Source organism: Xenopus laevis, chromosome 1L (genome assembly GCF_017654675.1).
Source record: "Xenopus laevis strain J_2021 chromosome 1L, Xenopus_laevis_v10.1, whole genome shotgun sequence".
NCBI lineage: Eukaryota > Metazoa > Chordata > Amphibia > Anura > Pipidae > Xenopus > Xenopus laevis.
Genome location: NC_054371.1, coordinates 101215861 through 101242231, shown reverse-complemented (window position 1 = coordinate 101242231; position 26371 = coordinate 101215861). Strand labels below are relative to the sequence as shown.

The window sequence follows — 26371 nt, the reverse complement described above, 5'->3', positions numbered from 1 at the left end:
GTGCATGTACCCTGAATGGCCACCTTCCACTCCTCTTGCATCAATTGTTTGAAGTGCAGCACCACAATTCTTTTCTCAAATAAAAATGCCTTTATTAGGAACGTTGGCAGGACCTGGATAAGTAAACAAAACTATCCAGCCCAATTAATTCCATCCAGGATGCGGCATCCTTGCAACAGGATCTTGACAAACTGGCAATCTGGGCAGCTAAGTGGCAAATGAGATTCAATGTTGAGAAATGTCATGCACCTGGGATATCCAAGCCACTTATACCCTTAAAGGAGAAACAAATCCCTTAGTAAAAAAAACCCTACAAATTGTTTAACCAGTATGTGCTACGTTTAGAAGCGTTTTATATGAGCTTACCGCTGTAAACGTTGGGCCCGGGTACACACGCCCCAGACCTTCAGCAAGGGGAGCCAAACACCAGAAAACTTCAAAAGAGGCTGGCACAAGCCTGGACCCATGAAGTAGTAAAGCCGGAGTCAGGTTGTAAAAGAGTTAAAAAAAGCTTATTTTATTTTCCATTTTATTTTCGGCTTGGTTCTTAATTATGGAAAATAAAATGTAAGCTTTTTTAACTCTTTTACAACCTGACTCCGGCTTTACTACTTCGAGGCCTGGTTCTTAATTATGTTAAATAAAAGTAAGCTTTTTAACTCTTTTACAACCTGACTCTGGCTTTACAACTTCGTGGGTCCAGGCTTGTGCCAGCCTCTTTTGAAGTTTTCTAAAAAAAAAAAACCCTACCCCACAGACCCCCCCTCCCTCCTCACCCCCAGCCAGTGGCGGAACTACCAGGAGCGCAGCAGGTGCGGCTGCACCGGGGCCCCCAACCACTGCACCCTTTATGGGGCCCGCCGTGTCCCAGCAAAGACATTATCAAAAGAGACACCATGACGCATCAAGGCTTGTGAATCACCTCATGTACTTAAACTTCCGGTTCCAAGTCTGTGCAGAGAGGAGATGCAGGGGAGGAGTAGACAAGCAAAATGAGTTGTGGGTATAGCAGAAAGGCAATGCTTGTGATGGGCGGTCCGCTGGCATATAGGCCCCACTAAAATCAGAACAGCATCAGTAACTGATTGGGCAGTGAGCCGCCCCGTCACTCCGCCTCCGCCCATATCTCACGTAACCCTGTAGGAGGCAAGAGGACCCTGCTCACATGATCAATGGACCCTTATCCTTTGCAGCTACCGGTTGGCCTGCACGTAAATCCTACGTTTTCAGGCAGGAGGCAGACCTGCATGCGCACTTCTATGAGTAAAGCTCTCTTGGTGTAAGGCTGCAGGGGCCAGGCAGGGTCAGTCAGTGTACAATCAAGCTGTGGCGAACGAGCAGAGCTTGGCAGTGGCATCTGTGGCACATCTCCCTGGTGGCACATCAACTTGAAGGCTGCCCTTGACTTGTCTGAACTGAAGCCTCCAATTGTGAATCCCTTTCTGCATCATGGTGGCACAGGTATTAACTCTGGCCTATTAACCTGGGCTTTCTATTGTGCTAAGATTGTTAACAAAAACTTCATGTTTGCTAAAAATAAAAAAAATAAAATAAAATAAATGGATAAATTCCATTTTGCACTGTTACTGCACTGTTATAACTCAGCCTGCAGCCTTGTGCCTTTACATGGTCACAGAACCCCTCAGTGACTACTAATATCCTTATCATTTACAGTAGGGGGGTACATTATCCCTTATAATACATGAGTGATACTCAGATTTCCCTGTATAACTCAGCCTGAGCCTGCAGCCTTGTGCCTTTATATGGTCAAAGAACAACCCCTCAGTGACTTCTAATATCCTTATCATTTACAGTAGGGGGTACCTTATAATACATGAGTGATACCCAGAGTTCCATGTATAACTCTGCCTGCAGCCTTGTGCCTTTATATGGTCACAGAACAACCCCTCAGTGACTTCTAATATCCTTATCATTTACAGTAGGGGGTACATTATGCCTTATAATACATTAGTGATACTCAGAGTTCCCTGTATAACTCAGCCTGCAGCCTTGTGTCTTTATATGGTCACAGAACAACCCCTCAGTGACTTCTAATATCCTTATCATTTACAGTAGGGGGTTAATTATCCCTTATAATACATGAGTGATACTCAGAGTTCCCTGTATAACTCAGCCTGTAGCCTTGTGTCTTTATATGGTCACAGAACAACCCCTCAGTGACTTCTACTATTCTTATCATTTACAGTAGGGGTACACTATCCCATATGTCATTATAATACAGTGACACCTCAATTTTACATGTCCTTTTTACATGTAACTGTTACATTAACTTTTAGTATGTTATATAATGGCTAATTTCTAAGCAACTTTTCAACCGGTCTTCATTATTTATTTTTTATTGTTTTTAAATGATTTTCCTCTCTCCTCCAATTTATTGTTGCTACTTTTTAATGACTCATTTATGCATTTAGATTCTCTTCTATTCATATTTCAGTCTCTTATTCAAATCAGTGCATGGTTGCTAGGGGAATTTAGACCTTAGCAACCAGACTGCTGACTAAAAAGCTAAATAACTCAAAAAAACACAAATAATAAAAACTGAAAACCAATTGAAAATTCTCTCAGAATATCACTCTCTACACAACATACTAAAAGTTAACTCATAGGTGAACAATACCTTAAGGGGGGCCCAGTTGTAAATTTCTGTACCGGGGCCCTTAGGGGTCTAGTTACGCCACTGCCCCCAGCCTAGCTGCTACCCAAAGCAAATTCGCCTAACTTTTTACTTACCCCTCGGTGCAGATTCAGGGATCAGAGTTCACAGCAGCCATCTTCCGGGTATTCATGTCTTCTTCCAGTGCTTTGGAAATTTCTGTCCATTTCAGCACATGCGCAGTTGTCGTAAACTCTGGGAAGTTGCTCCAACTGTGCATGCGCTGATCTGCCTCATTCTCAGATTACCAAAGACCCGGAAGATGGCTGCCATGAACTCTAATCCCTGAATCTGCACGAGGGATAAGTAAAAGTTAGGGGCATTTGCCCGGGGTAGCAGCTAGGCTGGGGGGGGAGGAGGGAGGGCGGTCTATGTAGGTGGATGGTAGGGTTTTTTTTTTTAATAAGGGTTTTTTTTCTCCTTTAATGCACTAGGCAAATCCATAATGGAAATGGACCTTGGAGTCCTTGTAGATAATAAACTTGGCTGTAGCAAGCAATGCCAGTCAGCAGCATCAAGGACAAATGAGGTCTTATATTAAAGGGACATTTATTCACTGGAGTAGGGGGTCATTCTTCCACTGTATAGAGCACTGGTAAAGCCCCATCTAGAATATGCCTTACTTTTTTGGTCTCTGGTACTCATTATTGAATTAGAGAGGGTACAGTGATGGGTAACTAAACTGGTAAAAGGTAAAGAAAATCTTAGCTATGAAGACCGGCCAAGTTGGGAATGCTCACGTTGGAAAAGAGTTGCTTAAGTAGTGATATGATAACTACAGTAAGTATAAATATATAAGGGGATCATAAAATATTCTCTCTAATATTTAATTCATCAGTAGGTCTTTAGCTGATGCAAGGCCATCCATTCCGATTAGAAGAAAGGAAGTTCCGCGTAAATATCCGGAAGGGATTTTTTACAGTGAGAGCTGTGAAGATGCAGAATTCTCTCCCTGAATCAGTCATACAGGCTGATAAATCAGATAGCTTTAAGAAGGGGTTGGATGGCTTTTTAGCAAGTGAGAGAATACTAATCACCATTTCCACTTGGGCAAGCTTCCCATGTTGGGGTCCAAAAGAAATAGATATACATTTATCTAAATGTTCCACTACCTCAACGAATGAGCAATATGTCATCTCACAAGTAATACTCCCATAGGAATGGCATATTACATTTTTGCAAACAAGCTGCATGCCCGAGTGCCAGCATTAGCATAACATTCATGGTGTCCACGACGGAGCAGTTGTGCGTCCACTGGTTTGCATTGTTTCTCTTCCTTAAATTCACCATAGTGCCCTAATGGTGCACTAGGTACTGACTTCACTTCACTCCCACTCATAGAGCTGAGTGCCACAAAGATACTGGCCAGATTTGGCCTCTAACTATTTAAGTAGTAAGGCCTAGCCTTAGGAGTGGCCTATGTGAGCATCTGTGAGTAATATATGAATGAGTATATAACATTATATTAAAAAAAATATTTAATAGAGATATATAAATATAGACGAATGTGAGCAAGAAGCCATAATCAAACACAGGCCTTTCTGATACAATATAAGAAAGCTAAGGACCTATAGTACACTTTCCAAAATGGGGAAAACACCAGTAAGTACTCCAGTCCAGACTACATTATGTTGCCATGGTGAGGGGGCGTATTCTACATGAGCTGATTTCCCTTGGCCAACCACCCAGCGAAAGCGGCGGGATCTACCACTGGTTACGCTGGTTGGGACTGGAAGCCAATGATAAATGAGAGGAAATTCCGCGGAACAAGATTCATGACGGTCTCCAATCTTTGTCCACCTTTTGATACCGCCTTCTAAAACTAAACGCGAATCGCGGTACGATGACGTTACTATTGGAGCATGCGCATCGGCTTTATCACGGTGTATTTGACCCCTTCACATGAGGTCAATGCGCATGCGCGCACACGCGCAGATACTCATTTTTATCATATATGTGTATGAGGAAGATACATGCTTGCAATTTAACCTCAAGGCATGCAAATCTTCTATTAGCAACAGTAGTTTCCGCTCTAGTTATCTCTACGGGAATTCATTATCCGGTGCTTCTTTTCGCACCAGGACATCAACTTGCCCCAGACTGAGTGACCTGCCTGTCGAGTGAGTCTCTGATGTCTGTGGAATCGCTATCTGGTCATATGGGAGATGCAGAAGGAAGAGTCGCTTCCCACTTTAAGGTGGAAAGACGTTCCTGGGAAGGTCTCCGAGACATAATTCATGGGAGCCGCAAATACTCAGGGATCATGGTTAACAAAGCTCCACATGACTACCACTTCCAGTCACGGAAAGAGGACAGTGGGACACACTCACACCGACTGTACTTCTTAGGTGAAAACATTTTTTATGATCTGCAAATTATCTTGGACATGTACTAAACTTTTATACGGTATTCATAAAAAATAACACACTTCTCGTACATTATTCATGAGTTAAGAATGTCTGTAAATTGTTGCCATCTGAGCAGGCATTGTGACTGTAGTTATTCTAATAGCATAGGATGGCAAGGGACAAAGCCTTGTGTACTGGTGCCACCAGGGGCGATCCTGGCCCCTCCGCCGCCTGAGGCAACAGCAGTTGCTGCTGCCCCCCCTCCCCCGGAAATTCGCTCTTAAAGTACCAGGAGCAGCATTTTTGCCGCCCCTGGTACCTAGTGGGGCGATGCCGCCTGAGGCATTGGGTGCAGCCATCATTTTGACATTAAGAACCTCATTGGCGAAGCACCCCTGGGTGCCACAGTCATCACTTGCACATATGGGCTGTCACACACTAATCCAGCACAGGTTTTCTTACTAAAGACACATACAAATAGCCAGTGAGTTATGTTTTTTATATACAAATCAGTAACATCTTCTTAAATAACCAGGTATGCCATATGGGACTAGAGAGAACACACTTCTGTATTCTGAAATTCCCCGGCAGGTACGCAAAGAGACAACTCTACTTCTGTCCTGGAAGCAACTTTTGGAAAACTTTCAGGTGAGACCTAGACAAATTTATGTATGTGGATACCAGGGCTCATTTACAACCATAAGCGTGTTTGCATTTGGGCTATGATGGAAGAAGTTGTTGCACAAATTAATCCCATTTATTAAAGGTATTTGTGCCCAAAGCTGCTTCTTGAACTTATAATTGCAGTTAGTGATGGTGCGCCCATCCTGCCTCCTGTTCCAAATCTCTGACAAGTGCATAAATTGATACTGGGGAACCATGGCCAGCACTAATACACGAAGTAGAACTGCACCTACAGAATTGGGTGCAGCCATCATTTTGACATTAAGAACTGGAAAACAGCATCCAAACACAGAAAAATGTCAGCGCCCTTGCATCTGCAATCTTTTTGGAGAGAAAAGTGATGCATTTTGGTTAAAAACATAGTGAACTATGTGCAAAATTGCACTTTCCGCATTGCACTTACTTGATCTCTAATGTCCTACTATGGTATTTTAACAACTTTATACATACATTTCCTCAATACAAGTGGAGTCATATACTTTTTCATTGTTTTCACTTGCCTAGGCAACACCTCATCATGGAGTCTACTCTAGGGAAGAAGAGTTACTCAGAGAACGCAAACGACTGGGGGGCTTTGGTATTACATCTTATGACTTTCATAGCAAGACTGGCTTCTTCTTGTTTCCAGCAAACAACAGCTTGTACTATTGCAGGGATGGCGGTAGCATTAGTTTTTCGGTAAGATCATTTAAAACTTAAAGACAGTTCCTTCCGTTGGGTAGATGGTATTCATAGGTAAATAGAATAATATCAGTTGTATTTTTTTAAGTATCAGGAGGTTGAAAAGCAGTTTTATGGGAAAGCCTGACGTGTGGGCAATTATTTATGCAGGATCGTTTCAGGCACAAAATAATGAAATAATTATTGAGACTATATATTTTTTTTTTAATTCTGCCATAGGCTTCACCTGTAAAACCAATAGAAATAAAAACGTTGTGTGATGGACCACGAATGGATGCTAAGATCTGTCCTGCAAACCCAGATTTTATCTCATTCATTAATAACAATGATTTGTGGATAGAAAATATCCACACCATGGAAGAAAAGAGGCTAACCTACTGTCACAAAGGTAAAAACATTTTCCATTGACATTTCATATCATGTAAACGTCTTCAACAGTGACCTTACTTTAATTGATCCCTATAGGCCTGCACACTGTGATGGATGATCCTTGCTCTGCTGGCGTGGCCACGTTTGTTATTCAAGAGGAATTTGACAGGTTCACTGGATATTGGTGGAGTCCAACTGTAGTAGACCGTAAGTGGAAGTATGTATATAAAAGTGATTGCTTTTCTTGTTGCTGATGTTTTCAGTTAAGTATATGTCATTTTCTTTCTCCATAGTCCCAGGAGGATTTTCTGTGCTTCGTATCCTGTATGAGGAAGTAGATGAGTCAGATGTGGAAATAATACATGTCCCATCACCAGCACTGGAAGAGAGGAAGACTGATGCATACAGATACCCTCGCACGGGTGAGGTGGGGTGGACCACTCACATGAGATGAGTAGGGACGGCTAACGTCGCTATTGGTGAGATGGGGGAGGACTAATGTCCCTGGTGGATGAAATTCAGTCCCCTTGGATGAGATAGCTGCAAAAATCTCCATAGGTGCAGTGGGGAAGTTAACCTTCATGTATGTGTAACGGCGTATGTAATAAGCTAAGGATGGATTTTATAAAATGTGCGTCAGTGTGTTAGGCACCCTCAAGTAAATTAAACCACTATCCAGTGCTCCTCTTCAGTATATGATTGCTCTGCCCCAGGGATCTTTCTATAGTAGTATTGCCATCCCTTCTGAGGGATCCCTTGCATAGACTTGTGCATGAGCAGTATACTAAAATCAGAATACCATACTGTGCAAATGCAAGTCTAAGTCTTATTTCCCAGGGAACCCAGGGAAATACAGGTAGGATGTTTAAATAACAATGAAATAGAAGGCAGTGCATATGCTATAGGAGCAGTGCATATTTTTACAAAAAGGAGCCCGACCTAGGAAAAAATACACTTAATATTGGCACCCTCCAGTGAATTAACTTTCCCTTGTCCTTAACTTTAGATTTGTTTTCTTAAGGCTTATAAGAGAAGGAAAAGTTAAAATTAAGTAAGCTTCATGACGAAGGTATATATAAATACACTATTAAACCCTCAAAGTAATGCTGCTCTGAGTCCTCTGTTAAAAGAAACACAGCATGTCTTTCTTTCTATTATGTATACATGGGCTTCTGTATCAGACTTCCTATTTTCAGCATAAAGCTCCAAGGCAGGGCTTGAGCCTGCTCAGTTTGCTTCTCTCCCCTCCCTTTCCCCCTCCCTGCTGTAATCTGAGCCCAGAGTTATGAGTGAGCAGGGAGAGACTCAGTCAGGAAGTCACACCAAGCAAATATGGCAGCTGCTATCCTAAACAAACAGAGAGCTTATAGAGCTGTTTACTCAGGTATGTTAACTTGCAAGTCTTTAGTAAGAAACAGATAAACTCCAGGCAGATATTGCCCTGGTTAAAAATGAACATATGATCCTAGAGCAGCAAGATAACAATTTATAAAAAAACTTGATCAGGAAAAACTCGAATCAGTGAATTTGGGGTGAAAAACTGAAACTGATCAAGTTTACGGCAAAAAAAAACTTCTTCTAATTAATCGAGTTTTCAAGTGAAACCCACAGAAAAAAACATCATGAAGGCTACAAACATCTTTAGATGGTTCAAGGGACCTCTACATGACCTTAACAGGTTTTAGCTGGAGTATTTTCGTATTCAAGCTATTTCCAGCTTCAGGATATAAAAAATCTTGAAAAATTAGTATTTTTTTTGAACCCGAAAATTCGAGTTTTACCTGAAAAATACCCTCAAAAACGCACATTTTTCGGGTAGGAAACAACTCGACCTTTAATAAATAACCCCCTATATGTAGGTACAGGCTGCAGCTGGGTCAAGAGAGGGTATTGTTTATACAGAGCTCATAATGTTTATTTTTACAAACACTTGTTTAAGCGGGCACAAAAATCATCTCACAGGACTCTTAAGATGGGTTGGAGGCTGGACATGTAAGGCTGTGTTGAAATGCTAAATGTAGGCACAATAAAACATGCATCATCTTACCTGCATTTGGCTATTCAGCACTATGCTGTCAGTTTAGCATCCACTGGAATGAATAGGCTTTGCTATTCATGTGTGTGTTGGGTGTAATGAATCGAAAACCACCACAGGGTAATCCATAGGCAGAAGTTTGTGTGTAAATTTGTGCTTTATAACCCCAAAAAAATATATCGATTTTTTTTCAATTAAAAGGACAGGCATAATTCATTTAACACAGATTATATGTTAAGAAAAGGTTTACATGGGTATATATTTCATGTTTGTGGACATTATATGCTTGTAAAAGCAAACAATATGATGACTTCTGCGCACACTTAGTTAAGATTACAGTGCAAGACAACAATACATATAGAAATAATAGACAACAACAATATGTTTTTGTGAATACATATAGAAATAAAAATACATTAGTTGAAATAATACTGTGCTCACATTATGTAGCTACAGTGTGTAACTGAATGTGAGACATTGTAAATACACTATATAAGACAAAAAAGACAACTAACACTTCAGAGAAGGGGCTAGTTGGTTGAGCTTGCAAGTTTACAGCAGCATCAGATCACAAGAATATGCATGTTCAGATGTAAATTGTAAGATGGTTGTGATTTACCTTTTTCTGTGCTATTTGCCTGCTTTCCTCTGACTTAACAGGAAGCAAGAATCCCAAAATTACACTGAAACTATCAGAAATAACAACCAACAATGATGGTGAGGTGAGTTAGATGAAACCATTGTGCTTTTGGAAGTAAATTGTAATATGGAGAGAAATTATTTTTGTGGCTCAATATTGCTGTTTTTACACAGATTGTTGCTGCTCAGGATAAGGAATTGGTTCTTCCATTCCATTCTCTCTTCCCCTCAGCAGAATATATTGTGAGAGCTGGATGGTCACAGGATGGAAAATTGTGAGTGAGCCTATGCTTCACTATTAATCTGAAACACAAAGCCATTTCATTACATCAGCTAGAAATTTTCCTTTTACATCCTTACAGCACAGAGTCTGTCTTCCGATTCTCATTTCTGAGTCACATGTGCCTTAGGGCCAGTTCACTGTTAAGTTAACTTTTAGTATGTTCTACAATGGCTAATTCTAAGCAACTTTTCAATTGGTCTTTTTTCCACAAGACCACACATTTATTGTTATTGCTATTTTTTAATACTTATTATTTATATCTAATCTCTTCAAATCAATGCATGGTTGCAACCACATTGCTAAAATTGCAAACTGGAGAGCTGCTGAATAAAAAGCTATATAACAAAAAAAAAAAACACATAAAAAAGAAACCCAATTGCAAATTATCTCATAATATCACTCTACATCACACTAAAAGTTAATTCAAAGGTGAACAACCCCTTTAATTACCCCAACTCCTTTTTTACTGTATTCCTTTAGGCCGTTCTTCGTTTTTCTTTTTTCGTAGATTTTCAACTTAAATTTTCCCTGTCACCTGTACCTGAATTCTGATTCCATGGCATTGTGATATTAGTGTGTTTCTTAGAAGAAGCTATATTCAATGAGCTGTCAAATTTCTTGCCATTTTATATAATTGCCTGATTATAATAGGGAAGATACTTACAATTTCTGGTGGTTGGGGCGTGGCTTGTCGCTTGATGTGAACAGACGCGTGGCTCCTCTCTCTGGGTAGGCATTATTCTGATCTAAGACCAAGCTAAACCTTCCAAAACGGCCTTGGAAGAACCAGACTGGCAGCAGTTACCCCAGAGGATACTAATGGGGCAGACTCGAGCCCAGAAAAGGGTCTCAATGACAGCCAGCAGACTTGAGAAGTAGTCCCGTGAGGACAAGCAAGATGGCACTCATGTCTCGGCAAGGAGCCTTCTCTCCCATGTTGCAGCCTATGGCAGAACCTACACTGCAGGAGATATTACAGGAGATTAGAGAGTCTAAAGACACCTGCACTACCCTCATCAATACCAAGGCTGATGAAAAAAAGCTAGACCTCTGATCATAAAGCAAGATCTACAGAAGCTAAGGGAGCGGACGACCGCAGTAGAGCAACGAGTAAGCAACATATAGGATACATTCGCACCATTGCCAGAGTGCATAACGGAGACACACCGACTAGCAGCCTACAGCATCGCAAAGATTGATGACCTCAAAAATAGACTCCGTTGCAACAACCTCTGCTTTGTGGTCTTCCCTGAAAAAGTTGAAGGAGACAAGCCGGAGTACTTTATTGAGGAATGGCTGGTGGCTAAGTTCGAAAGGGCCAACCAACCTATCTCAGACCTTCGCTGTAGAAAGGGCCCACAGGATCCCGCCACGGCCTGGACCACCCGGTGGTCCATCGCGGCCATTTATAGCCAGGCTGCTAAATGCATGCAACAGAGACGCCATTCTTGCAATGGCACGAAAGCAAGACACCCTGACATTCCAAGCAGCAATGATCTCCATATATGCCGATTACTCCGCTGAGGTCCAGCATCAACGAGCAAAGTTTATCGAGGGAAAGAAGGGGCTAAGAGCGGCGAAGATGATTTACGCTATGCTCTATCCGGCCCCCCTGAGGATCATCCAGAATGGGGCCTCATACTTCACTGTGCCTCAAGAGGCTAATAACTGGCTTGACACCCATAATGTTCCTGTAAGCACTGGTCGTCAGGAGGCCCTTGGACGTTAACCAACAGTGGATACTGGACTGACTTGCAGTTCCTTTTTTGTTATACTTTATGACTGGTTGGTAAATACTCGCTCCACAATAATATCCTTAAACTTTCTCTAGTAGCATAAAAGCTGTGCGGTCGGGAGGGTTCACAGCAGTGGGCCAGAGGGAGGAGGCGGTATAAGCTTGACTATGCATACTATAACTGTTCACGGTCTGTGTAATGGGCCAGGTTTAAAGGCCACAACCGCACGCACCGAGTTGTTTTTGGGGAATTATTCTGCCCCTAGTTGGGGATGGGGTAGAAAGGGAGGGGCCGCAAGGTGGGAATTGTTGGGTATTGTTTACAAATGTTAATGCTCAAGTTGAAGTCAGACAGAGAGACTAATATGTATGCATGCAACTGTAATACCACAGCAGAGGTAAAATGGATACCAGACTAACCAGCTGGAATGTTAGGGGCCTTAACTGCCCTATTAAAAGAAGCCTGGTTCTGGACCATCTCAAACAAAACCAGGTTAAAATAGCATTTCTCCAAGAAACCTACTTAACAGGGGGAATGGTTCTTAAAAAGCCTTGTATAGGGTGGGCATACCATTCCACCTACTCTAACTAGTCAGCCAGCGTAGCACTGTTAATACACAGAGCAGTTTCGTTTGTGCTGAGTGCAATAAAATCAGATATCAATGGAAGGTATATCATTGTGCACTGCCACATTAACAATAAGGAGTTAATTCTGGCAAATATTTATATCCCCCCCTCGTACAAAAGGGAATGCCTAGTAGCGCTAGCACAGTTCATGGCCCAAAACCCCCAAACAAATACAATTGCAATGGGTGACTTCAATACATTGCTCAATGCTGACCTGGACAAATGGTTAAACCAGGGCAAAGGGCGGCATACAAAGTGAGGGATTTACAGCAACTACTGGATGGGTTAGGGCTGGTGGAAAGTTGGAGGTACCTTCACCCAAACAACATACAATATTCTTGCTTCTCGCAATCCCATTCCTCCCTATCTAGAATCGACTATGCCATGGTTGACAGACCTTTGATGCCACTAGTTAAAGCAGTGCAGTACCTCCCTGGGGGATCTCTGACCACTCTCCGCTAGAGCTAACGATTTCAGCTCCATAGTACGAGACAGGCCCCTAGATGGTCTTTGTACCCCGTTTGGTTAAATATTGTATGGCAATGAAACCACACTGGAAGCTGCAATTCAAGAGTTCTTGAATTTAAAAACAGGTCAGCAGATACCCTAGCAGTATAGGAAGCCTTCAAGGCGTATCTCAGAGGGCAGCTGGGGGCATAGATTGCCACATTTAAGAAACCAAGTTACAAGAGACAAAGTAACATAGAGAACAAAGTAGTTGCCGCCGAGCAACAAGCGGCCTTACAACCCACTGAGGAAAACCTCTCAGCCCTTAAGCTCAAACAGCAGGAATTCAACCAGTACATGACACAAAACACAAATATATGAACAAGGGGAAAGAGCAGGTAAAATGCTAGCTCATCTCTCAAAACAGCATTCCACCCCACCGACTATAACGGCTCTAAAAGACCATTTGGGCCCCATTGTAACTGAGGGAATCAACCGCACACTGGTTCAATTCTATACTGACCTGTACTCCTCAAAACTAATGAAGCCCCTAGCAGAGATAGATACTTTACTAGCTGTGTTAGATACTCCAAGGTGCCCTCCCAATATAGAGAATATTTGGATGGCAACATCACCAAAGAGAAAGTGATTTAGGCAATCGAGTCCTTCCCCCAATGGCAAGGCCCCAGGAGCGGATGGGATACCGATTGAGGTATACAAGAGGCATGTCACACCCCTGTCCCCCCATCTTTGGGCAACTTTTAATGCTGCTCTAGAGCAGGGAAAGCTGCCTGGGTCGATGTATGAAGCGGTGATTGCCCTGATCCCAAAAACAGGTAAGATCAAATGCTATGTGAATCCTACAGACCCGTATCTCTCCTGATGGCTGATGTTAAAATCCTCGCCAAAATACTGACAAAAAGGCTTGGCAAAGTTGTTACCATGATAGTCAATCCAGACCAGACTGGTTTCATCCCAGGGAAAACTGTAGTACTTAACACCAGAAGGCTGTTCGTAAATCTAACCACTGAACATGAAAATACAGGTCAGAGGGACATAGCTGCTCTGAACATAGCAAAAGCCTCCGACACAGTTGAGTGGCCCTATCTTTGGAAAGTGCTTGCTAACTTTGGGATAGGCCCAAGTTTCCAAGGCCTGGTTAAACTGTTATATCACTCCCCCCCAAGCCTCACTTAGGGGTAATTCTAGGTTGATGGCGTTGTTCTCCCTAGAAAGAGGGACCAGGCAGGGGTGTCCCATGTCCCCTTTGCTTTTTGTCGTAGCTATCAAACCCTTTGCTCAGGCTATTCGGCAATCAGATGGCATAGCTGGGTTCAAAATCCAAAACCTAGAGGAAAAAATACAATTATATGCTGATGACACTCTGGTATACTTAGGGGACAGGGGACCCTCTTTACTACACCTCCTGGAGATAACTAACCTGTTTGGTGAACTTTCTGGCCTTACAAAATCAGTTTTATTCCCGATTGATCCCCTGGGAAATGACAGTCAAGAGGGAAATGAAGTAATGCCCATAGTTGAGAAATTTACATACTTAGGAATAGAGATAACCAGAGTAATAACATTGACAAACATGTAAAATGGCTGATAGGAAAAAATAAAAGTGTGGGAGCACCCACCCCAGTTGGGCGGATACAACTAATTAAAATGCTAGCCATGCCCAAGATCCTGTACCCATTATGGCACCCCCCCCCCCCGTCTGGGTGCCTGCAAAAATCTTTGAATCTATAAATAAGCTGCTAAGGAATTTTATCTGGGGGAAATCTAGACCCAGATTAAGTTTACAGACCCTCACTAGACCAAGTGATTAAGGAGGGATGGCCTTACCCGACATGCTACACTATTTTCTGGCTGCCCAACCAACCAATTTGGTCACTATTCAGCAACCAAACCACTATCCACTGCTACAGAAAGCAACCAGTACAACTAATTTTCCATGGGGGCGCAATATTAGGGTGTGATTGAATGTAGAACCCTATCCTGCGGACGCAGGGGAGGGCCCTGGGAAAGGTACATGATAGCCTTTGAGCAGTTTGACCCTCGGACACCTTTGTGGGGCAATGCAAAGTGCTGGCAAAGCAAAGGAATAAAGAGCATAGCAGATATATGGGCAAATAATTCCCCAAAAACATTTGCCGAAATAAGAACCCAATTCAAAATACCTAATACTCAATGATTAACTTACCAGCAAATTGGAAGGGTCCTGCTCAGGCAAAACCTATTAGGATAGCCACCTCTCTGCTCTTAGTAACCCTCCAAAAACCAAACCAGAAAGGACTCCTCTTTGAAATATACAAAAAACAAACTAGAAAGGACTCCTCTCTGAAGTATACAAGAAAATACAGGACTCACTAATCAGGAATAACCCAGTTAAGAGAAGGGAGGCGTGGGAAAGGGACCTGAACTACTTAACTGATAGTCATTGGGTTGAGGCCCATATCATCTCATATACCTACTGCAACTGTATATGTTACACAGAGCTTACTATACCAGAGAAAAGCTGAATAAAATGTACCCTAGTGTCTTGCACACGTGCCTAAGATGTGTATCCCAGCAATCCACTGTGCTGCACACTATGTGGCAATGCTCTCAACTGCAGAAGTACTGGGAAGAGATCCTAGCACATCTGTCCAAGATAATAGGCACCAATCTGCCGTTGGATCCGGGTCTATGTCTCCTGGGCATAGGCATTGAGGAATACTCACAGAGAGAACATAGGCAATTAGTATCCAGGGCCTTGTTCCAGGCTAGGCGACAAATCACACTTAACTGGAAAAGCAGCTCACCACCCGCTATTAACAACTGGCACCAGGCAGTTACCTCTGTCTGTAACAAAGAAAATATTATACTTACCAGAAATGGTCATATCCTTGAAAGATGGGGAAGCTGGCAGTTATGGCTAGACACTACAATAATGTGCTGATAGCGGAAGGGACTCTAAATCCCAAACAATGTAATGATGTTATTGGCAAAAGCAAATGTCGGCTGATTACTTTACCTTATGTCCATATGGCTATGTACTTTATTCTCTGCAACTCTTGTGTACAAGGAAATGCTGATTGTATGTATATGTGTTCCCTAATAAACTTGTCTTGAGGAAAAAAAAATTTCTGGTGGTTTGGTTCTGTGGAAAAAAAAACCCACTATGTGTGCTATTAAACTTAGGCTTCTTGGGAACTATAGATTGGCACAGCCCTCTTGGGTTTACAGTGCCTATGTACTATAAAGCGTTGGCCCTCTTTGATTTTTTTTTACCAGATATCACAGATGTATTATTTGTATGCTCATGAAAATATTCCTAATGTGTAGCCTTTTGTGCTTTGTTCCCAAGTGCATTTTCTCTCTTCATATATTTACCCATCTCTCTTCTGCAGTGCATGGGCCATGCTTTTGGATCGTCCACAGTGCCTCCTGCAGTTAGTTTTACTTCCCCCTGAACTATTCATCCCAGTGTGTGAAGATGAAGAGCAACGAATACAATATGTAAAGAAGGTGCCTCAACATATCCAGCCATATGTCATCTATGAAGAAAAGAGCGACGTATGGGTCAATGTAAGGAAATTGTTAAATTATTATTTTTAATATTAAAGAAAACATACTGATTAATGTTAACCAGTATCAAGAGGAAATATCAGGAGAGATGATTAGAAACTGCTGCAAATGTAAAAATTACTTTTGACATATATGAGGCCGTAGACACATCCCACTTTGATGTGTATCATTAGAGCCAACAATGAGTAGAGGGACAATTGTGTCCAAAATTCTTCAAAGCCCATTCTAGGCTAAATATTTACTAAAGTATAAAGCATAGTTCCCTGTTCACATCGAGCCATTGGGGATATGGGACAAGCATTTAGGCGTATATACAAGCTTAAAGGGATGGTATACACATTTTAAACAGCTGAATGAATAGGGCCCGTGCTGAACATACGTTATGCCTATGTTGAAATGGGGTGTATAATGTCTGTTTAAAATAAGTTGTCATAGGAAATACCATTATTTGTACCTTATGGGTGTGTTAGTTACATAGTTTTTTTCTAAAAAAAACATTTACTTGTGTTCTTGTTTTAAAATAAAGTATTGTGAATTTAGGTAGCATTTGTAAATTACTCTGCGACAGATTGATGCTGTGCTGAGTTTTACCTCCTATCTGAGGGAAAAAAAGGTTTCATATTAGTCCCTTGAAATATATAATTCATATATAATAAATTCATCATTTTGTTGAGTCAGCTCTATTTATGTAATTGAAAATTGCTACTTCTACGATCTCCTGTGTGCTGAGATCTTAAAGGGCATGTAAAGGCAAAAAAATAAAATCCCATTTTTACTTTCTTTAATGAAAAAGAAACCTATCTCCAATATACTTTAATTAAAAAATGTGTACTGTTTTTATAAGAAACCTGACTATATGCAGTGAAATTCTCCCTTCATTTACTGCTGTGGATAGGAATTGTCAGATGGTCCCTAACTGCTGAGCAGGGAAAAAATCATACTTATGAACAGCAGGGGGAGCCCCCACCTTACTTCCCAGCCATGCAGAACTCAAGCAGCTTTGTTTATGACGATCCCTAAGCAGCCCAGACCACACTGAGCTTGTGCACAGTCTTGGTCTTGCAAAGATGTTTAACAAAGTTACAAGATGGTGACCCCCCTGTAGCCAACTTTGAAAACATAAATTATTTGTTTGATTAGGCTTGTGGTGCAGTAACTTTATGATTATATTTAGTATACAAAATACAGCATTTCTAACCTTATTCTATTTTAGACTTTACATGCCCTTTAAGTTTAATCTTCTCTTTTCTATTTACCCTATCTCTCATGTGACTCATTCCACAGTGTTTTAGCATTACTAGCACTCACCATTGTATTACAGTCTGCATCTTTCCTGTAAGGAGTGTTTTCTATTTGTCCTTTTGTGTTAAAGGGGTTGTTCACCTTCCAAACACTTTTTTCAATTCAGTTGTTTTTAGATTGTTTCCCAGAAATAAAGACTTTTTCCAATTACTTGCCATTATTTATTTTTTACTGTTTTTCCTACATCTAAGTCTAAAGTTGAATGTTCCTGTGTCTGGTGTTTGAGTCTGGCAGCTCAGTAATTCAGGCGCAGACTCTGAACTGTTACAATTTTGCAACATTTAGTTGATACATTTCTCAGCAGCATCTCTAGAGTATTAGCAACATTTGTATCAATTCTAACAGCTGCCTGTAATGAAACCCAGAGATTCTGCTCAGCAGAGACAAAGATAAGAAATGTATCAACTAAATGTATCAATTTAGAACAGTTTACAGGATCGGCGACCCCTCCCAGAGCTGCTTCAGAAGACCCTTCAATATTAGAAAAACGTCACACATAGAAAATAGAAAGTCATTGGAAAAAGTCATTATTTCTGGTGATCTATCTGAAAATAACTAGTTGTTTGAAGGTGAACCACCCTTTAAAGATCCAGAAGATACAAAAAGTCAGCATATGTTAACTTTTTTGAAAACTTCTCTCCAGTCTCTGGTACTTCTTCCTTATTTGTTTTTTTAGTTTTTTTTTTATTTCAATATTTTGTTCTTTTTCAGGTTCATGATGTCGTCCATCTGCTAAGACAGGAAAAGGAGAATGAAATTCGATTCATTTGCAGCATTGAGAGTCAGACTGAATTCTGCCATCTCTATCTGATGACATCTCTGTTGCAAAATGAAAACCGAGAATGGTCACAAATGACCATCCCATGCACAGGTCTTTATGCTTTTTTATTACTACTTTGAGTTTTCATGCTAATTTAGGGTAATTTTACCTATAATTTATTCTATGATCGAGGTTTTCTTCTTTTTCTACCAACTTGTCTTTTAAAAATTTCCTCTTATCTGCCTTGTTATAAACCCTGCTGTATTGCTTTTAGTGGATATGTTTAAATGCCAAATAAACCAAGAGGTGGCCCTAACCAGTGGAGAGTGGGAAGTTCTGTGTCGTCATGGAGCTAAGGTAAGCAGCTGTGTATAATTAATTTGTACAGGCAAATTATAATTTGTATAATGTTAAGCTTTCTATTTTAACCTGTGGGTTTTCTTACATTTAAACTTTTATTCCAAAAGGTCTGGGTAAATGAGGCAATGCAACTAGTTTATTTTCAAGGTACAAAGGACACTCCATTGGAGCATCATCTATATGTTACAAGTTATCAACACCCTGGAGAGGTGGTGAGATTGACTGAGCGGGGATATTCACACAGCTGCACCATGAGCCCAGTGAGTAAAAGCACTGTGTTTTGGATGTTTTTAGTCTATTTATTTCTGGTTCTGGCAACTGGCAAACTTTACCTACTTAGTAGTAGTAATAGTAAGTTAGGTTGAAAAATGGCACACATCCATCAAGTTCAACCTTTTAACTGCTAGTTGATCCAGAGGAAGGCAAAAAAAACCCCATCTGAAACCTCTCCAATTTGCCTCAGAGGGGGAAAAAAATCCTTCCTTACTCCCAAATGGCAATCGGACTAGTCCCTGGATCAACTTGTACTATGAGCTATCTTCCATAACCCTGTATTCCTTCACTTGCTAAAAATCCATCCAACCCCTTTTTAAAGCAATCTAATGTATCAGCCTGTACGACTGATTCAGGGAGAGAATTCCACATCTTTACAGCTTTCACTGTAAAAAAAATCCCTTCCGAATATTTAGGCGGAACCTCTTTTCTTCTAATAGGTGACCTCGCGTCAGCTGGAAAGACCTACTGGTAAATAAAGCATTAAAGATATTATTATATGATCCCCTTATATATTTATACATACAGTAGTTATCATATCACCCCTTAAGCGCCTTTTCTCCAGCATGAACATCCCCAATTTGGCCAGTCTTTACTCAAAGTGAAAATTTCCATACCATGCTTGAATAGAAAATTGGCTAAAATGTACAGGCCGTGGTTATCAATGGCATATTCTCTACTTGGAGTAGGGGTTCCGACATAGGGGTCTGCATTTGGTCCATTATATTTAATAAAATAGCTTTGGGGCCATGTTTCTAATATAGTTAGCCAAAAATGTAATGTGTAAAGGCTGGAGAGACTGGATGTGTAACATAATAGCCAGAACACTACTTCCTGTTTTTCAGCTCTCTTGGTTTACACTGACTGGTTACCAGGCAGTAACCAATCAGTAACTTGAGGGGAGGGCACATGGGTCATATCTGTTGCTTTTGAATCTGAGCTGAATGCTGAGGATCAATTGCAAACTTAATGAACAGAAATGTACCATGTGGTCCCCCTTCAAGTCGCTGACTAGCTCGGAGTTAGAGAGTTGAAAAGCAGGAAGTAATGTTCTGTTATGTTACACATCCAGTCACTCCAGTCTGTATAGATTACATTTTTGGCTAACTATATTAGAAACATTTTTTATTTTGCACAGGCTATCTATTTACCCAGTTTTTATTTTCACACAGAACTGTTCCTTTAATGGAACAAATTAGGCAAACCCATGATTGAGGTGAACGCTAAGAATATATAAAGTTACTGAAATAAGCTCTTAGTACAAAATTGATCCAGGGGCTGATCCGATTACCTCAGAGGATTAATATGGCAGTTGGACTTTATACAGCATAGCGTTGTGGTACAGCTTCAAAATCAGAAATGTCAAGTAGCATCTGGAATGTACATTTATGTATTCTTTTCATGCCATTTTCATTAGTTTGTTTCAGCAGATGTTTAAAATAGGTATTTATAGGTGAATCAGTGGAAAAAGTTATCTTTTATTAGAGCAGTTTAGAGTAGGCTTATGTTTAAAAATGTTTTTAGTGTTGCTGGTACTTTAAACACAACCCCAACATCAAAGGCAGGAATTGTGATACCATGCAAAAAAATAAAATGTTACCCATTTGTATAGAAGATTGCATCTGACTTTTTCATTCACAGAACTTCGATATGTTTGTTAGTCAGTACAGCAGTGTGTCCTGCCCCCCCTGCGTACACCTTTATCGACTCAATGGGAACCCACTGTACCAGCACCCACAGTTTTGGGCTAGTGTGATGGAGGCTGCAAGTAAGAGATAAAGTTGTGTGTCTTTAGAATAGGGATGCACCATATCCTTTGATTCTGGATTAGGTCTGTTTCCCAATCCTTCTTTTTGGATCTTTCCAAATACTGAAACAAATCACTGCAGGCGGAAATAGCCAGTGTGTGGTCAGAAAGTAAATTTTTTCTAATTTTTATAGGTTTTCGATTTGGTTCGACCAGGCTGTTGGATTCGACCAACTCTGAGTCGTGCTGGTAAAGGCTCAGATTTGGCCAAATCTCAATTGAATGCTGGATTTGGGGCATCCCTAGATAACAACCTTTTATATTCTGTCAACATACAGGTATTAAAAATCAGTACAATTGTTTTGCCGTTAAAGGAGAACTAAACCCACCATGGCCAAAAGTCCCCACTGTCCCCCCCCTCCCTGCCTCCCCCTTGCACAGTGTTACCCCAGAATTGTGTCCCCTCTAGAAATACTGCACATGTAGAATCTGCCTAGCGGAGCTCACGGGTGACATCCTCTGCGCTTCTGTATTCTTCGTAAAGTGAGCACTGTATTGTCGCATGCACAGTTGAAGCAGTCTTCAACTGTGCATGCGCCAAAAGTGACGGAAATTGCCGAAGGGAAGAAGACCCAAAGAATACCGATGCGCCGGAAGATGGCTCCGCTGACTTCCCACGCCCACATTTTTCATGTTCATCATAATACAGTATGGAAAGTTTTCCTCTCAACTCTTTCCTCTCCTTGGCTTTCAAATGGCAAGTTTGTGTTAACCTTTCACCCCATGATCTTGCTCGAAACTGTTCTCAAATTTCGAATTCTCTCTTTAAACGTGCATTCTTGTGCTCTGGCTTCATCCCTTTCACTATTGATATTCATTTTTCATCAACTATTTTTTACACTCTCCATCACAGGGTGCCCTCCATATTATGTACCTCCTGAGATCTTCCACTTCCAGGCGTCTAGTCAAGTGAAACTTTATGGAATGGTTTATAAACCTCACAACCTGGTCCCAGGAACCAAACACCCCACTGTACTGTTTGTATATGGAGGACCTCAGGTAAGGATTAACTACATGAAAAGTAACAAAAGTGCTGGTTTCTACATATCCTACAGATAAACCGCAATTGTGGTATGTTCTCTTTACCATTCCAAATGTAGGCTTTAATGCACCAAGAAATAAATAAATAGTATTTACTGAATGTTGCCACCCATACACTAGTTCTTATTGTTTCAATGTGCCATGCATGTTTTTCTAACAACTAATCATTTTGTTCCCTTAGGTACAGTTAGTGAACAACTCGTTTAAAGGAATGAAATATCTGCGTCTAAACACTTTAGCCCACCTTGGATATGCAGTTGTTGTAATAGATGGACGGGGGTCCTGCCACAGGGGACTTGCCTTTGAGGGGGCACTTAAGAACAAAATGGCGAGTGCAGATTTTATTAATGTATTCCTCTCTCACCCACTCATATCTTGATTAATGAAATATTTTTTTTGGTTGAGAGCATGGGTATCCGTAACAAACTGACCACTGTATTTTCTTATTATCTGAAATCATTCCTTTGTGGTCTGCAGGGTCAGGTAGAGATTCAGGACCAAGTTGAAGGCTTACATTTTGTGGCAGAACGGTTTGGTTTTGTGGATCTGGATAGGGTGTCAATACATGGATGGTCATATGGGGGTTTCCTATCTCTTATGGGGATCATCCAGAGGCCTGAAGTTTTCAAGGTGAGGAATTTACAGAGTTAGTGAGAACTGTAAAGACAAAGTAATGGATGGATTAATACTTTGGTATTTCACATTCACAAAATTTAGGTTGCTATTGCTGGTGCACCAGTTACATTATGGATGGCATACGATACTGGATACACAGAACGTTACATGGAAACTCCAGAGACTAACCAGATGGGATATGAAGCTGGATCTGCTGCACTTCAAGTGGACAAACTTCCAAATGAGTATGTAAATAGTCCACTGTTAGCTCAGTACAGCTCTTTCACATGGTCATTTATTATGTTCTGTTATTCTACACTTTCTCTCCAGGCCTTATCGTCTGCTGATCCTTCATGGATTTCTGGATGAGAATGTGCACTTTTTCCATACTAATTTCTTATTGTCTCAACTGATTCGAGCAGGGAAACCTTATCAACTTCAGGTACCGAGGGGGATGGCAGATTTTATTAAACATAGCAGATTGATAAAGTTGTTACAAATGTATTTTTATTCTATTTTTATTCTTATTATAATTTCTGTTATTTTATTAATAACTACATAGCAAAGAAAATTTAGGGATACACCAAATCTAGAATTTTTATGTTTTTGCAATATTCGCATTGCTTTGTTGTAAATTGTACTGAATTCTAACCTTGAGTTACCATATGACTTCAGAAAACTAGGTAAACAACAGATTGTAAGAACTTATGAATGCTTGTTCAGTGGACAGTGGTTATTTAGAAAGATTAAAGGGATTTCGTCATTGGAAAACATGATTTTTAGAAAACTGACCAGTTATTAGTGCTCTTCCAACAGAATTCTGCATTGAAATACGTTTTTAGAAAGAGCAACGTATTTTATTTTTTTTAATTTAATTTTGAAATTGGACATGGGGCTAGGCATGTTAGTTTCCCAGGTGCCCTCAGTCATGTGACTTGTGCTATATAATCAGACTAATAAACTTTGTCACTCCCAACTGCTGCACTGCAAATTGGAGGGGTTTCACCACCCAGCAGCAGAACAATGAGAAGGTAACGAAACTGCCTGACACCAACTTTGCTAAAATGTTACCATGGCCCTAGTGGTAGATATGAGAACAGCACTCAAAAACTCACATCCAGCAAATCCAAAGGGGAAATTTACTAAAGGGCGAATTTTCGGCTCTGAAGGCTCTGCAACACTTTGTGCAACTTTGTCAGCCGTTAATTTGCAGCGCATATGCTTATTCATCAAAATACGAAGTTACATCTTGGCGTCAGCAAAAAATTCTTCAGCGTTACCATTTTATAGCGACCTTTCTCTAGCGTTAATTTCTGCCCAGTGAAACTTCATTACCACACTTACGCTTAGGTAAATTTGAATAGGGCAGGTACCTATAGGCCATCTATATATGTCTTTATTAGTGATGATGGTGAAATAGCTTGAAATGGCCACTTATTAACAATGTCCAAGGAAGCAAAATAAAGACAAAAGAGATACTCTATTGTCCTAGACATGAGCACACCTTAAAACAAATGTGGCACCTTTTTATGGTATAGTTTTTATTCCTAAATTACACTGCATACATTGCAAGTAATTCATTCAACAGTTAATATGTAATTCTTGAAGCAATACATTTTTTTTTTATTTGTAATGTGTGTAAGCAGCTATCAGGTGATTGTGCCTGGTCATGTACTTTTAGAAAGAGCCAGAACTTCATGATGGAACTGCTATCTTGATAACTTAGATTTGCTGTATGTTTTTTTTCTGTGGAGTGCTGTTCCCATATGTACCACTAGGTGGGGCATGGGAAAATTTTTTGCAAAGTTGGTGTCAGGCTATTATTCTCTCGTTACCTTCTCATTGTTCTGCTGCTGGAGGGGTGATATCCCTCCAACTTGTAGTGCAGCAGTTGGAGTGACTGAAGTTTATCAGAGAACAAGTTACATGACTGTGAAAAGCACACATAATTCTTAATGTTCCAATCTTTTCAGCTAGCAAGAAGACAGGTTAGAGAGAATCCTATACAGCAGGGCTGTCCAATTGGCGGCCCCTTGTGTGCCCCCCCCCCACATGAAAGTTTGCCTGCTGGGTCTGCTAACCATATGTAAGCGTTGAAAGGTATCACTACAGAGATTAACTGGCCCCTGAATTGTTTAAACCTCAAATTCAGACTGTAATACTCTGTATTGTTCACACATGTAATCTCCCCTGCATTGTTCACACTTGTGACACCTCTATTGTATACACCCCTAAAGGCCTGTACTGTTCACACCTGAGACCCAGACTGAAACTGCCCACATTGTTTACCAGTTCACACAAACTGTTGGAGGGGCACCAGCACTGACACTGTATGTAGTACATAGATTGGACCTGATAGGTTTCCATGTCTCCTGCTCTGTTCTGTCTTCCCTATGCTCCCTGTGTGTGCTCTACTCTGCCCACCCTATGTTCCCTGGGTGTGGCCTAACATTTGGCACCCCTAAGTGCTAAACGACTGTCCTTCTCCTAAACTTTTTCACATATGAGTGATATCCCTGCAGTGAGTATCAAACATTTGTTTTTTTGGTGTTTTACCACCATTAATGTGGACATGGTCTTGTGGTAACATGGGTGTGGTTTAAAGTGGGTGTGGATTAAAAACAGGGAGAGGTCAACACTGGCTTCCATTATCGACCCTCCAAAATTCTGGCCCTCTGTACCACAGAAGTTGGACAGCACTGCCATACAGGATAGCTTTTTGACTGGAGAATTCTTATGTATAGGGAAATACACCTTGTATTGCTAACTCCCCAGTAATCCTCAATCTGCACAGTGAGAGGATGCACATTTAAGTATATTTTTTTCTTAAGGGTGTCAATTTGTTTCCTAATACATTTTTTTTACTGTAAATTGTCTTTGAAACAGATTTACCCCAATGAAAGGCACAGTATTCGATGCCCTGAGTCCGGAGAACATTATGAAATCACCTTACTGCACTTCTTACAAGAACATTTATGAGGGAACATAATTAGTGAAGGAAATAAGCAAATACTTCCTTAAATGGAAAAATGCAGAAATGGAAGGCTAGCTACAAGAGAAGGAAGAAAAAGGAGAAAAGCTCAAAATAGTGGAACTTTTGGAATGTGTTTTTGTAACTAGCGTTGCAACAATTACTGCTGAATGGTGGTTGGTGTGAGATGGATTGGAGCGTAACACTGATCACCAATGATGAAGTCTTCAGTTCAACATCTAAATTAATTTGGAATAATGACTCTGTTTCAGTTGGGAACTTTTTAATCCAGCATTCTCTAACTACACAGAATGATTTTTTTTTTTCTCTCAATGGGGTATATTTACCAAAGAGTGAAGTTACAGATCGCCAGTCTGCTAGAGTGAAATACCGCCCCTCTCCATTCATTTCTATGGCATTTTTAAAGGCGTATTTATCAAAGGGTGAACTTTCACCCATTGATAAATATTCTTTTTAAAAAATCCCATAGAAATTAATGGAGATAGGTGGTATTTCACTCTAGTGGACTGTTGTGATCTCAGATTTCACTCTTTGATAAATATAACCATTGTGCCATGTTTCCTTTTCTCCCTATCTAACTTACATAGGTTCGCTGCACTTGTGAGCTCTGTGCGCAAGATATAATAAATGCCAGACGCCATGCTCCTCCTCTAGTTTTACTTAGACCCTTTTCCCCCTTCTGTACTGCATTTGCCACTGATTTGCAGAATCATGTGTCCTTTATAACAGAGTACTTCAGGTCTCCAGCCTAACTTCCTCAGCCTCCCTGTGTACTAGTGTGTGTACTTATTTGCACCATTCACAATGGCCTATGTATTTTAATTCCTTTTGGTTAAAAGGAAATATTTTATTAATAATCTTTTGTAAATGTTGAGTGTCAAGAACTCATTAAATATTATGATTTGCTAATTGTGTTAAACACCACACAATTTAGAGAATTTGAGATGTTAGTGAAAATTTGTGCCATAAGGGAAGCAAATTATATCATATTTTAAAGTACATTTTATTTTCTCTTTATGGTCCATCCATATTTATATTTAAGAGATTTTTAACTATTGGCATGTTTACATTTTAAGTGGGAGGATCTATACTGCTTTCTTAGACAGAAGCATTTTCTATTAATGGT

The 26371-nt window shown here is 40.5% G+C and overlaps 1 protein-coding gene across 1 annotated transcript; it reads left to right on the top strand.

Moving 5' to 3' along the window:
* Positions 1-4674: 4674 nt before the first annotated feature.
* dpp9.L (dipeptidyl-peptidase 9 L homeolog) lies at positions 4675-25890 on the top strand. The gene is given in 19 exon segments (NM_001091877.1): positions 4675-5022; positions 5558-5670; positions 6211-6384; positions 6607-6775; positions 6853-6963; positions 7050-7178; positions 9452-9513; positions 9605-9705; positions 15918-16095; positions 18109-18268; positions 18432-18514; positions 18625-18777; positions 20432-20558; positions 21451-21596; positions 21820-21966; positions 22116-22268; positions 22356-22498; positions 22584-22695; positions 25140-25890. Coding segments are annotated over 19 exon segments (2544 nt in total). The 5' UTR covers positions 4675-4832; the 3' UTR covers positions 25233-25890.
* Positions 25891-26371: the final 481 nt, after the last annotated feature.